Source organism: Talaromyces amestolkiae (genome assembly GCF_001896365.1).
Source record: "Talaromyces amestolkiae strain CIB chromosome Unknown scaffold22.1, whole genome shotgun sequence".
NCBI lineage: Eukaryota > Fungi > Ascomycota > Eurotiomycetes > Eurotiales > Trichocomaceae > Talaromyces > Talaromyces amestolkiae.
Genome location: NW_024468058.1, coordinates 472,643 through 485,751, shown reverse-complemented (window position 1 = coordinate 485,751; position 13,109 = coordinate 472,643). Strand labels below are relative to the sequence as shown.

The 13,109-nt window shown below is 48.0% G+C and overlaps 4 protein-coding genes across 4 annotated transcripts; 3 read left to right on the top strand and 1 right to left on the bottom strand.

Moving 5' to 3' along the window:
- Positions 1-227: 227 nt before the first annotated feature.
- On the top strand, positions 228-3,690 carry BHQ10_009128 (uncharacterized protein; the record flags this gene model as incomplete). The annotated part of the gene is made up of 5 exons (XM_040882010.1): positions 228-244; positions 307-328; positions 381-464; positions 515-2,388; positions 2,775-3,690. The coding sequence occupies 5 exons, from the start codon at positions 228-230 to the stop codon at positions 3,688-3,690; spliced, it is 2,913 nt and encodes a 970-aa protein (XP_040737630.1).
- A 1,057-nt stretch (positions 3,691-4,747) lies between these two features.
- On the bottom strand, positions 4,748-5,732 carry BHQ10_009127 (uncharacterized protein; the record flags this gene model as incomplete). Its single annotated transcript, XM_040882009.1, has 5 exons — positions 4,748-4,768; positions 4,825-5,033; positions 5,092-5,462; positions 5,584-5,623; positions 5,693-5,732. 5 exons carry the CDS (start codon positions 5,730-5,732, stop codon positions 4,748-4,750), a joined length of 681 nt encoding a protein of 226 aa, XP_040737629.1.
- A 3,864-nt stretch (positions 5,733-9,596) lies between these two features.
- On the top strand, positions 9,597-10,975 carry BHQ10_009126 (uncharacterized protein; the record flags this gene model as incomplete). The annotated part of the gene is made up of 2 exons (XM_040882008.1): positions 9,597-9,628; positions 9,712-10,975. 2 exons carry the CDS (start codon positions 9,597-9,599, stop codon positions 10,973-10,975), a joined length of 1,296 nt encoding a protein of 431 aa, XP_040737628.1.
- Positions 10,976-11,381: 406 nt separating this feature from the next.
- On the top strand, positions 11,382-13,008 carry BHQ10_009125 (uncharacterized protein; the record flags this gene model as incomplete). Its single annotated transcript, XM_040882007.1, has 2 exons — positions 11,382-11,514; positions 11,564-13,008. 2 exons carry the CDS (start codon positions 11,382-11,384, stop codon positions 13,006-13,008), a joined length of 1,578 nt encoding a protein of 525 aa, XP_040737627.1.
- Between the last annotated feature and the right edge of the window lie 101 nt (positions 13,009-13,109).

Genomic DNA, 13,109 nt, shown 5'->3' with positions numbered 1-13,109 from the left:
CGATATGCCATGTACCAAAAAGTCGTACTGAGGCGCTGATAGGTCTGCTGGAAGATAACAGATAGCCAGCCCCGACAAGCGACCCAGTCGGGATTTCCCGATGTCGACCCGTAGGAAATTCCCGAATCGTCGCCAGATTTCTTATCTATCGAAATCCCACTGTCCTCTCCTTGATCTGAAGCTGAAGCATAGTGGATGGCAAAAAGCAAAGAGGAAAGATGAAAGGAATGGCTGCTTGTCAGAGGTGAGATGGAACCCAATGTTGAATCATTCCAACAGCGACTGGAGGCTAATATCGATGCATAGGTGTCGGCGGAGAAAGCAAAGGGTATTGATGGCGATTCTTTGCTTCCAGCGTCATAGCACTGACAAGAATATAGTGCGATCAGAAACTCCCCAATTGCTCGAACTGCGAACGTGCGCGTGTTCCGTGCTTAAGCTACGACACAGGAAAGCAAGCCGAGGTAGGCTCACTGAATGTTGAACTTTTACCATAGCTCAATTATTCTAGTAGATACCCCGAGACTACGTGTCGTATCTCGAAACAAAGGTCGAGACACTGACCCGTGAAGTCCAAAATCTTCAAACACGCGCCCAGTACGGCGCCAGTCCAGTCACTGGAGGACATGTCACTACCGCGCTACAAACGAACTCACCGGCGAGTACAGGAAGGATTTCCGAGGGAAGCTCACGAAACATTCAAGAGGATGTGATTAAAAGTGTTCAGAATATTGTCGTTGAGCCTTCCAGACAGCCCCGGTTTCTAGGACAAAGTGGCGGCATTACACTCGCAAAGCTGGTCATGGCAGCAGTCAATGTTGACACTTTGCATGCTCCTTCAGTGTCCGAGCAAAATAAATACGACAACACTCCAATTAACCCAGCATCCGAAGCTTCCTTTCCACCCCGCAATGTTGCAGACCATCTGGTCCAGGTCTACTTTCAGTTCCGGTCTCCTCACCTTCCAATCATGGACCGAGTGCAGGTCGAGGAAGCCGTTGAAAGCGCCTATCGTCACATGAGCAATTGCTCTACTTCTGATCGAGAAGTGGAGAAAGACATATTCACCACGTTTATGATTCTTGCTATCGCACTCTGCGACGTTCCAAATCCGTCGGGGGGTAGATCATCCCAAAGAGAAGGTTGTTTCCGCTCTGCCGTTTGTCTCATCGAAAAGGTCATCACCTACGCCAAAAGCGACCTCGAGACTATTCGAGTGGTGCTGCTATTATCACAATTTGTAGCCCGATGTCCTTCATGGGGAAGCTTGTGGCATTTGACCGGCACTGCTCTTCGTTTGTGTATTGATACTGGTATACACTGGGAAACCGAGGAACAAATCCTTAGTATGGATCCCAAATTGTTGCATGAGCGCCGCCGGTTGTGGCACTCTACTTACCAGTTTGACCGTCTTCTAAGTATCACACTTGGTCGGCCCCTGGGGATCATTGATGAAAGCATACGGGTCGAGCTTCCTGATCCACTCATGACAACAACTTATCCAACGTTGGGAAGCGAATTGGAGGGGTTTGATGTCCATAGCCAACGAGCCCATAACCATTTATTCGCCATGTCAAGATTAGAGTCTGAAATCAGACATGTGCAGCACAGTCAGTCATGGGCTCCGAAAATTGCTTGGCCCAAACCAGACTACGCTGCCTGGATCAAAGATATCCAACCACGTCTGCAGCAATGGTATGATACTATCCCAACGCCTAGCAAGGCTCATCCAGCTTCAATCTTTGCCTGTCCGGCCTACTGGGACAGTATCTACTACAGCTGTATTCTTCTACTCTACCGGCCGAACTCCGTAGTCTCGCATCCATCAACGGAAGAATTGACAATAGCTTTCGAAGCTTCCTGCCAGCTTATCACCAACATCAAATTTCTTCAGCGAGAAGGGAAAATTGATATCTACTGGAAAACAGTTCACAGTCTATTCATCGCCGGACTCGGCGTTGTATATGGTCTATGGTATTCAAAGGAACTGCGCGGCGAGTACCCGCTTAAACATAGTATTTCTGCTCTTCAAGCATGTGCATCGACACTTTCAGCCCTCTCAGAAAATTTCCAGGGGGCGGTTGGTTGTCGGGATATCTTCGATGCTCTCTCCTCAGCAACTATTGATTGGCTACTCACCAATGATGCTGAAGTTGTGCGCCAGAGTCGGGCACATTTCGAACATCAAGTAAAGGATTTGCTGCAGCAACTGCAACCGTCGACAAGTGACAGCATGGCCACTGTAAATGAAAATAGTGCTCACGTCATGTCGAATATGCTAGCAACTAATACCTTTGCCCTTAGTGAGATGCTGAGTTCGGCTGCGCAGTGGCCCGAACTCGAGGACTTGGACGTGGGTGGCGATGCGATAGCAGGAATTGATGTCGAGTACCATATGTTTTAGAGCATTAATAAATATACAACTGTCAATAGTACAAGATTATTTTCTACTGTCACATTCTCATTGGGTGAAACGACGATAGGACTGTATCTTAATCGGGATTTTGCGATCCCGAGCTTCGCACTTTTCCGACGATAAATCAAGTGCTCGATAAACACCCCCGCTATTAAGAATTATTTACAGCCATAGAATAAAAAGTTTCGCCGGCAATTGAGTGATGAAGGAGGTCGCCGAAGTACAAAATGACCTGACTGCGCTCGCACTTTTTCTGTGCGTTCTTTTCACCTTCATTGCTCACGTCCCAATACCGCTTCCATCCATACCTCCCCTAAAAAACGCATATCTCAAGTGAATCACTACTACGAATTTTCAGAAGCATGACACGTTTCCACCTGACGGCCACAGGCCTCAACATCAACTATCTCCCTCAATACATCGCGGAACGCCATGGTTTTTTCCGCGAGCAAGGGCTCGAAACTTCTTATTCCGTTCCCCAACCATGGGATGGCGTACTAGATGAACTCGCCGACGGAACAGCTGACATGGCACTGGGCGGCATCTGGGTACCAACAATGTACCGCAGCCGTGTAACGGATTACACTGTCTTTGCGCAAATCGCGAATCGCTGCCCTCTCGCCCTCCTTAGACGCCGCTCGGACTCTACAGACTGGAAACTAGCCGACGTGGCTGGCAGCACCGTTCTAATGAAGTCCGGAGGAGGCGCCAGCGTCGGTCTTTTCTTCAAGATGTTACTGCGCGAAAACGATGTTGATGCGAGATCAGTCGACTACATCCAGGATCTCGATGGCGTGATGTTGGGAAACTTATTCGAGGGTGGGATGGGCGACTATTTTGTGACGGATATTCTGTCTGCTCGTGTGATCGCTGAGCGAAACCCGAATGTCCTGATTGCGATGGAAATGGTTTCGCAAGGCGACGTGCCCTGGAGCGTCTATTACCGGGAATCAGCTACGGTCACGGAGGAGGTGCTTGATAAACAAAGGAGATTTTGTGTTGCTCTTGCTAAGGGCATTGATTGGGTCATGCAGCGTGATGCAAATACGTACAAGGATGAGCTCGCCGAGCTTTTTCCAAAGGTACCTGTCCACGTCGCTGTCGGGGTGACCAATACTTTCCGTGACAACGGCATGTGGACATCGCCTGTTATTCCTCAAGAAGGGTATAAGCGTTGGCAATTAGGGCTTGTTGGTGCTCGTCTAATCAAAGAGCCTCTTCCTTATGAGGTCCTCATTAACGACGGCCCTGCAGTTGAAGCTGTGAAGGCATAAAAGCGATTTATTTTATATGTACATATACATATATATATATATATATAGAGATAGATAAGTATATCCAGGTTCAATCTTGTTGTTACAAATATCGTATGTTTAGAAAGTGTTGTCGCACTGGATACTGTAGGTTCTCCAAACTACTTGACAAAGATTTGCGATGGTAGAGCCTGGCTATGCCCTAGCGTCGAATTTGGGTAATTCTTAATGAACACTAGAATTTCAAGTTCACGGTGATAAACTATGAGTATCTGCTGCTTATTAGAACATGCTCCTGGTTCTTGCACTTAGAAACGTGTTCGATTCCATCAAACTGTCAACAGAGACCGAGGATGACCCAAAAGTTTCTGTAGTGTAGTCATAAGAACGAAAAGAGCATCATTAATATCTATTACACTTCGTCCTGTATCATGGAGCCCCAGTCCAGTGTGAGAACTTCTTCATTTTACATCCAAGGAACCGAGTGTGGTGTGTCAACTAACAAGATACGATGTTCAGAATTTATCATCCCTGATACATCGGCCGCGAACGACAATGCGGAGGGCAGGACGCGTCAAAAATACGCAGCCAGCAGTAAAATACCAAGCTCGATTTCATACAAATCAATATTTCAACGACGGCAGACTGGTAGAGATTGGGTGGTTGTCCAACATCTTCTCAAGATCGAAGCACCCAGTATTTCGCCCGCCACCAAAGTCATTCAAGAAATTGTAAAAGGCTAATTCCCCGGATGAATATAGTCAATAAGATTCTATTCAACGTTATTTGACTAGCTCACACTATTTGCAAAACTACTTTGGACTATACGTGGAGTTACTAGAAACAAAGACTTCCCAGAACTTGGATGCGTAGAAAAAAGTATCAAAGACAGTTATCAGTGTATCAAATTGAACGTCTGTATAGAGCACTACAGGCTATGATAGGCTTAGGTGTAGTCTGGGCCAGGCCCTAGGGTCTGTTGTAACCAACAGGTTATAGATCAATTCTGCTCAATTAGAAAGTAAGCGCATTTCTTTAACCTAATGGAATTGTGACATGGTCCTAAGGGCTATTTTTTTTACAGCTTCTGCATGGCAACCTGATGATAAATGTTAGCTTTTCAATGAACAATTCAGAGACAGTAATCAGACTCACAACATCCGAAGACTGAACGTAATCCTCGAAGCCTTCGATTTCCTCCTGGAGATCGAGAGTTGACACCTTTTCATCCTCGACAACGAGGATAATCTTTAGTTTCTTGATACCGAATCCAACTGCAACCAATTCGGAAGCGCCCCAGACCAAACCATCCTTTTCAATGCTGCGTACCGATGCTTCCAGGGCTACCATATCGGTTTCATCGTCTAGAAAACATGGGTTGTTAACAATATAACCAATGAAGGGGAATTTTCTTTGACTTACCCCAAGGCTTAACTTCTAGCGTAACGATGGACTTAGCAGCAGGCTTAGGTTTAGCTGCCTTCTTTTCTCTGTAAGCAGCTAGACGCTCTTCCTGGGCTCGAATTGCCTCGGGATCTTCCTCTTCGTCGTCGCTACCAAATAGGTCTTCCTCCTCCTCATCGTCACTGTTTGCAGTGGCGGCGGTCTGGTTTTCGGCGATGTCAGGTCCGTAAGCTGTATAGGGTTTGGATGGATCGCCGGACAGAGTCTCGAATTCGGACTCATACGATGCGATGTGCTTGTACCATCTTGCGGCGTGAGGGTACTTGGTGGAGTCAGGGGCGGTGGTAATAGCTTTGAACACCGAAACATCGGCCTGGGAGGGAGTGAACCTGTAATACCGCGTGTTAGCGATGTAAATAAACATGATATAGCTATCACCATCAATCACAGATGAAATAAGCTTAGTGTTTGTCAAATAATTTGCAAAGAACCCTGTAGGATAGTACTCACGAGATAATGTAGGATCGGGTTGTCACCCAGGTGTCAAGTGCTGCATCAGTCAGTCAGTGCCCTCAGTGAGAGGGTTGATTTAGTCCCAGAGGAACTTTAAAGGGCCTACCACTGAGGCCAGTGTCATGGACCAGGTCTGTGAAACCCATATTTATGTTCTCGGCCGGAAAACCATTGATAGAGGGTGATCTTTGGGAGAAAGAGAGAGAGAGTAAAGATGGCTGGGGTGTTTCAACGTTGACTCATTCTTAGCTTAGCCTTGGGAACTAATGTTCTATATATATGCCGTTTCTCTTACAAGGATCTAGCTCGCGCCATATGCTAAGTAGATTGTCATCTTCCGATGACTCATTCTCATATAGGAATTGGTGACTATGTGGTATATGTATGTAACATGAATACAAACTTGATACTAGTATTTTCAAGTTATTCATTCAAGTCTTTTACCTGTGGCCGGACCCGCAATCTATTTGTTATGCCGTTCATACGATATTTTATCCACCATTCTGTTCAGAAACACACCATCCAGAATGCCGCCATCCAAAGGATCTCGCTCGAAATTGTAACCCATACCATACGGATGGTAATGCCTTCTAATGTGCTTTCTTTCAGCCCATTTCTTGAGCTCGCGTTCGACATCAATGAATCGAGTCGTCTAAGGGCATAATCGCGCTTGCTTTCTGGCCGCTTCGGTTTTGTATATCCAAAATAGCGGTGTTGAGCGTGCCTTGAGAGCAGGCCGTGATTGCGGCAGATCTTATTTCACTTTCATGATATTGACACTCCAAGCTTAATTAGCGTCTATAGAAAGCTCAATCAGGAACTTGACATGGTCGTCGGCCCATTTGTGCGCTTCCGTTATGATGTAGCAGATATGCTGGCACATGATTTCAAACAAATTGCATTCAGCATTACACAGTATTTAGTGATATGAAAGGGATTTTTGTCATTCTTGTTCATGATATAAATTGAAAAGGACTATCCACAGTTTAAATAATATCATTAGCAGGCCATTTCATTTTCTGGTAGCTTGTGACCGCAAATGGTTATTTTAGGAAATTTTGAACGTGAAATTAGGATCTACTCACAATCATTTGTATCCCACTAGTGTATCATGGAGCATATAGTGTCATCAACAGCCCAGGGAAGCTTTCCTACACCTTGGGGATATAGATTATGTTGTCCAGAAAAAGCTAGAAGCCTTACCCAACCTAGTGAGTTGCTCAGTACCATCAATCAGTCGTCGCTTCTGTCTACACGGGTCTAAGTTTTCTCAGGACGCGGTTGTTCATGAGGGCCTTCGCATATGACTGGCCCCATTGAATCGGCTTCCTCGAGTGGCATCTGCTGAACTATTCGTGTATAAAGGCTTAGTCAATCCTCCCGGGGTACGTTCTACTTTTCGCGAAGGATCATCTGAGCAGGTCGTGGCATTATTGATCAATCAAAGTCAACGTAGACCGGGGATAAGTGAAAGCAATTTCTCTATCCACATGAGTCTAAAGCTGTTCTCCGACCCAACCGAATTCCAACCACAACGCCGGATTGAGGTTTCAGAAGACGGCCTGCGACTTCAAGACTAAATTGTCACTTCGGTGAAGGGGACAAGGCACTGTTTGGCAATGAGGTACGCGTCATCGTCTTATTAGTCTGAAGGGAATTCTCATCACAAGTATATACCTCTCTCGACTGCAGTATAGCCTATGTAGAACTGTACATGACCATAAGCTGTCTTCGTTCGCCGCTTTGATATGGATCTATACGACACAACTGAGAAGCACAGAGATAGTTAGGATCGCTTGTTCCGGGATCCTAGGGGTCCCTCTCAGGGTGTTCGCATTACTACAGCGACAAAAGACTGATGTTGGGCAATACGTACTAGGTTTTCCCTCACTTCTGGCTCATGAGAGTCGGCCGGTCGCCTCTACAGGTGTAAGGCGTGGAAGGAATGGCAACACGGATAGCTTTCACTATATGGGGGTCAAAATTTTGTTATAGTCTATTTCTATGATTGCGTCAGCCGTAGCTGAGGATATGGACATAACTTAATATTATACCATTAATGCCATTTCTCGATGCTGCTGGCGAGTCCGAACCGGAAACTCTCAGTGAGCCGGACTTGCGTGTTTTAAAGTGCGTTAGGGACAGCTCTTAGAGCTATTATTCTTGGAAAATGACTCGAATACGTGCGCAGTAATCAATCTGGATATATCACAATTGACAACTTCTACTTGTGATACTACGTATATGACGGACACAGCTTTGACAACGAATTTGGGGTATTCTCTCAGCCGTTCTCAGCCCTGGGCTGCTTTGCTGGGGTTCATTTCCCCAGGGCCCAGCCACTGCAGACAGTCTGACTGCTCGAATCGGATCACCCAAGTGAGTAAAGTAAGGTAAGGCAGAAGCGGAGAAACCCTCAGAAACGCATAGAAAGAATTCTGTAGCTGGTCATGACTGGCATGCCTTGTTGGGGTTGTCAAGACGGATGGATCTACAGCGTGTACAACCTCAAATAACTCCGGTGCTAGGGTAAAGGAGAGCCCGATTAGGCCACATACTGCCCAAAAGGCGCGCCCTGAACTATGAAGATGGCTTTTCTGGCAAACTTACGTACAGATGCTAGTCATTTGGAGCGAGAAGTATAGCCCAACTTGTCGCCATAAAGGTTATTTCAGGAGGCAGGCCACTCAGACGACGCGAGACTACTCATAGTAAAGGCTATCCCACTACGAGTCGACACTGGGAGTGTCATGTAGGTCATTGGTCGCACAGAAAAGTCACCGGTAAGGGGGAGCCACAAGCGCCAATAAGATGCCATCTTATGACTAGACTCAGTCGACTGCGACCACTCAGGGCTTGCATGTCGTCTCCAAGACAGTGCTAGTGGGCTGATGCCAGTCTGGTGGTGGCAAAGTCAGGAAGCGCAAGACAGCGTTTGGCCAAAGCTTCTCACGGCATTATCCTCCCGCCAAAGTAACATGAGCTGCCTGTGGTATCCACGGGGGCTTTGAGCCTTGAGGGTTTAAGTGGTCGAGTAAGAAGTGGGAGTAAGAAGTTAGGGGCTTTCCGTCAGCCAGTGTCAGGCAGCGTACGGGGATCGCTGCTCCTTAGGGCCCACGTTAGCTGCTGCCATCCTATCACAGCATTTACAGCTGATACGGCCACAGAGTCAAAAGAGAGCAGAGACGCAAGATGCGACAAGAGAAGGTCAGACTGTTCGCTCCCAAGGCACAAACAGGCAGGCAGATTGTTGGACAAGGATTTTGAGTCATACAGTCTAGCTAGCTAGCTCTTTGGCAACAAGGATCGTGTCTGCTTACGCTGCCTACCTACGTATATCTTGCACTGATTAACCTAACTCCCGGTTTAATAAAGGATATTCATCATCGCATGGATTTTCGCCTCCTATAACTAGGCAGTACGTATATTAGTTTCTCCGTTTTGAACAGAATCCGATCGAATTGATTGGCTCTTCCGAAGGATTCCGGCGAATTTAGTCTTCATTTTATTTGATTGAGCTTCTCTCCTTTCTTTATTTTCTTGATTATACCTGCTTATCTTGCGTCGACTTTTCGTTTGATCGATTTACGTCCTTCCTTCATACCAGTGCATAGACGGACGGCGCCATCACGAGCCGACTGCAGCGAAGGAAGCTATCGAGGGATATAGCGGCACGAGTTGGGGTAACGACACATCAACAGGCGTCAGACAGCTATCATAGCAGCTCTCCCAACAGTCGTCAAACAGCATCAAACAAACTTCAAACAGCAGAGCGACAGACAGAAAAAGTGAGAGAGGGAGAGAGGGAACGGGGATCGTGGCCGGCGAGTGACGTTTCTTGGCAGCCAAACGGGTCGATTAATATAGCCCAATCAAGCCTAGCGCTGATTGTCGCGTTCTGAATAATTTTGCCCGCGTTGTTGACATTCTACTCTGCTCTCTACTTATACTCGCACGCATACCATATCATCATATCTTCATATCATCATATCCATGAACTAACCAGTGAGATGCCGTGGACGGTCACAAACTCATTCAAAAGGTATGTCCCTTCGCGATTGACGCGCCCTTGACTGCTCCCTAGACTCCCTACCACGATACAACAAACTAACTGAAGACCGGCAGGGGCCTCATGAAAACTTACGGGAGACCTTCCCGTCGCATCTACGATGATGACACTTTCCACGCTTCGAAGAAACGACGCGTGGAAGCAGTCGACGACTCGTACGACGCCGAGTCCAACCTGCGATATGCCATCCGCGAATCCTCCATTGCCATCACAGCCGTGACCGCCTCCAGCCCATCACGGCGCAACTCGGTCATATTCTCGGAGATCACGCAAGAGGACGACGAGGATGACGGTGAGCTATCGACACCACCGTCGTCACCACCGCCCCCTCGTTTGACACCCCCACCTGCCAACACGCGAAAACCGACGTTTGCATTTCTGAAGCGCAAGAAATCGACGATTAAGGAGTCAAACGGCAGTCCCTTGACCGAGGTGAATTCGAATAGTGTTCGGTCGTTGGTGGATCAGCCAAAGAAGAGTCAGCCACCGCAGCCCCCTGTATTGAAGCAACTACAGATCGACGCCGGGATTACCGTGCGACGCAGCTGCAATCTCTGTGGTATGGAATATGTACCATCCAACGCCGAAGACGCCGATTTGCACGACAAGTTTCATTCGATGAATGCGGTTGGTATCGACCTCGGCAGAGCGTTTGTCCGAGGAAACGCGTCGCGTTGGGTTTACGAGGCGGCACGATGTGACGAGGGTTATATTGTGATTATTGACCGGAAGGCATCCCCGTCAACAAGAAATCAAGCCAAGAAAGTGCTCGATGTTGTGAATCGGGAATTGTCATCGCCGCCGATCGATGACGCTACCTTGTGGAGCCAGATTGAGCCTCCGAAACGTCTGCGCAAGAATGGAGCAAAGGAAGAGACCGATCGATTTAAGGTGTTTTTGCATATGAAGGATAGCAAATGCATGGGATTGTGTCTGGCGGAGCGAATATGGGAAGCGCATCCGGTCAAGTTGGATGCGAATGCCAGGACTGACGGCACCAACGACAGTATTAACGGTGCCACAAATGGCACAAATGGCACTGGCGACGTGCATCGAAGTTCTTCAGTCAGTGTTCACGACACGCTCGATCCCGCTATTGTTGGCGTTTCGCGAATCTGGACCTGTGGCTCTGCGCGTCGAAGAGGTATTGGCATGGATCTACTGGACTGCGTTATCAGCAATTTTATCTACGGACTGGACATTCCCAAGGAACAGATCGCGTTCACGCAGCCGACCGAGAGTGGACTTCGCCTCGCCGAATGCTTCTTTGGTGTGGGTGAGCCCTGGCACGTGTATAACGAGGGACCATGTGTCTCATAGGTTGGCGGAGTTTTTTATATAAATTGTGCGTGTGTCGAGAATTTGTAACTTGATTGAATCAATTCGGCGTCTTGTCGCGTTTTCGCGTTTCCATGGCTGTACACAAGGGCTATGGATGGGATGTACTATACTTTCGGAGTGTCATGGATGGCGGTAATTTAGTTATTTATGCGTTTTACGAGCAGATAGTTGACATTCAAGATTGTCATCCTCATCATTATAATTGACAAAACTCGCATTGTTCGTTTATTGTGGGACTTCACATGCAGGCTGCCATATACTATACTCTACTCAGCTTATCACGGAAGAAAAACAACCCCCATTTCCCTCCTTCAACTCTTCCCTCCCCAACAATCGCAACGCTCTGCCCTCTTCTTCATGCTTGAAGCTACGCAACTCTTTTGCGATGTCTGGATCAAATCCTTTCCGCCGTAGCAAGATCATCGCATCCCCGCCCATCACAAACAACAGCAACGAGCAAGGTGTCGTTCTTCCGTCGATTCCGAATGACGCGATAACGTCCGGCGCAAGCAGCGTCGGTGAGTCTCATTGATCTTCCAGAGGAATTATAAGCTGATTGATTATAAGAGATAAGCAAAAGTCAATCATCGTCTCATCCTGACATAGTGCGCATCGCGACGCCTCCGCCGACGGACTCTACACCATCGTACTTCCCCGCAGTATCCTTTGCTGGGCTAACGACAACCCGTCGAGGCTCGCCTCCACCACCACCACAATCGACACAACAATCGGAACAAGATGAAGACAGTTCCGAAGACGAGTCTGAACCCGACCCTTTTGATCCGCGATCTTCCGATAGCGTCGTAATTGATCGTTCGACGATGCCGCAACAGCAGCCATTCCTAGCTGAGCAGTCGGTAGAAGATGGAACAGCGTTTCCCAGCCGAGCCGCGCCGAGGAAGGAGGCGAAACCAACCAATATGCTTGATGTCGATGCGTTTACCAGGTTGCTTTTGACGGGTAGCGCGGAAGCTGCGAGTATCCCCGCAAGTCGAAGAACGACTTCAAATCCGGATACGGTTTCAGCTAACACAATTGAATCGCCGAGTCGCGCTCAGACGTGGGTTTCTACTGGTAGTGTCAATCATGTGAGACAAACTAGTAGCGAGACTACAACCGCGATCCCTAGAGCGTCTACATTTACTGCTTCGGCACCAAACGATATTAACAGTACCCCAAGTCTCCGAAAACCAAAGCCGCCTCCACCCAGGTCTCACCATGGCAAACCTATCAAACCTGACGATTCGGAAAGAGACATATCTAACTCTTCGACGCCAACGCCAATTGGCTCGCCGTCGGATCGTCGAGGGTCAGCATCTTCGTTGTCCGTCAAAGTATCTTCGCCGAGCAATGAATCTGCCGACGACGTTTCCTCGTTACATCGAAGCTCATCACAGTCGAAAAGACCACCTACACCACCTCTCGCTCGGCGCCACAGCCAGATGAGACCCAACGCGAACCGACAATCAATCACAGAAAAGCCCAATCGATTATCTCTACCAGCAAAGAGTCTGAGCTCTCATATGCAGGGCCCTCTGAGCCCAGGTAGCGGCACAAAGACACCTCCACGACCACCATCACGACGTGTTGAAAGACCTATCTCTGGAATTCAAGGAGAGGCTGCTCTCTCTCAACTCAAATCTTCATTGTCGCAAAGCGAGTCGACGCCAAGCGACCAGCTTTCGGTCGATGAGCAGACTACGCAAGCACCTACCATATCGTCTCCACCATCACGAACACCGTCAATTAAACAGGGTCTACCGGGAGCTGCTACAAACACGGGCATGCTTCCACCCCCACCGCCGCCTCCGCGCAGACTTCGGGCGTCGAGTAAAAGTAGTACCACAGCAGTGTCTGTATCAGTTGATAGACCGAATGCGCCGACGTCCACGGAACAAGCAGATGTGCAGCCATCGTCGCAGGCGCACGATATACTGGCTGATCTGTCGCGTTTGCAGCGAGAAGTCGATGATTTGCGGGTTCACTACGAGGGGCGGAAGGTCAGCCAGTAGTTTGTTGGGCTGACTTTCTTTCTACGGACAGCGGAAAGTGCTATGGACGTATTATGACTGTACATATTATACTATATACACTTCTTATCACCAAATCTATA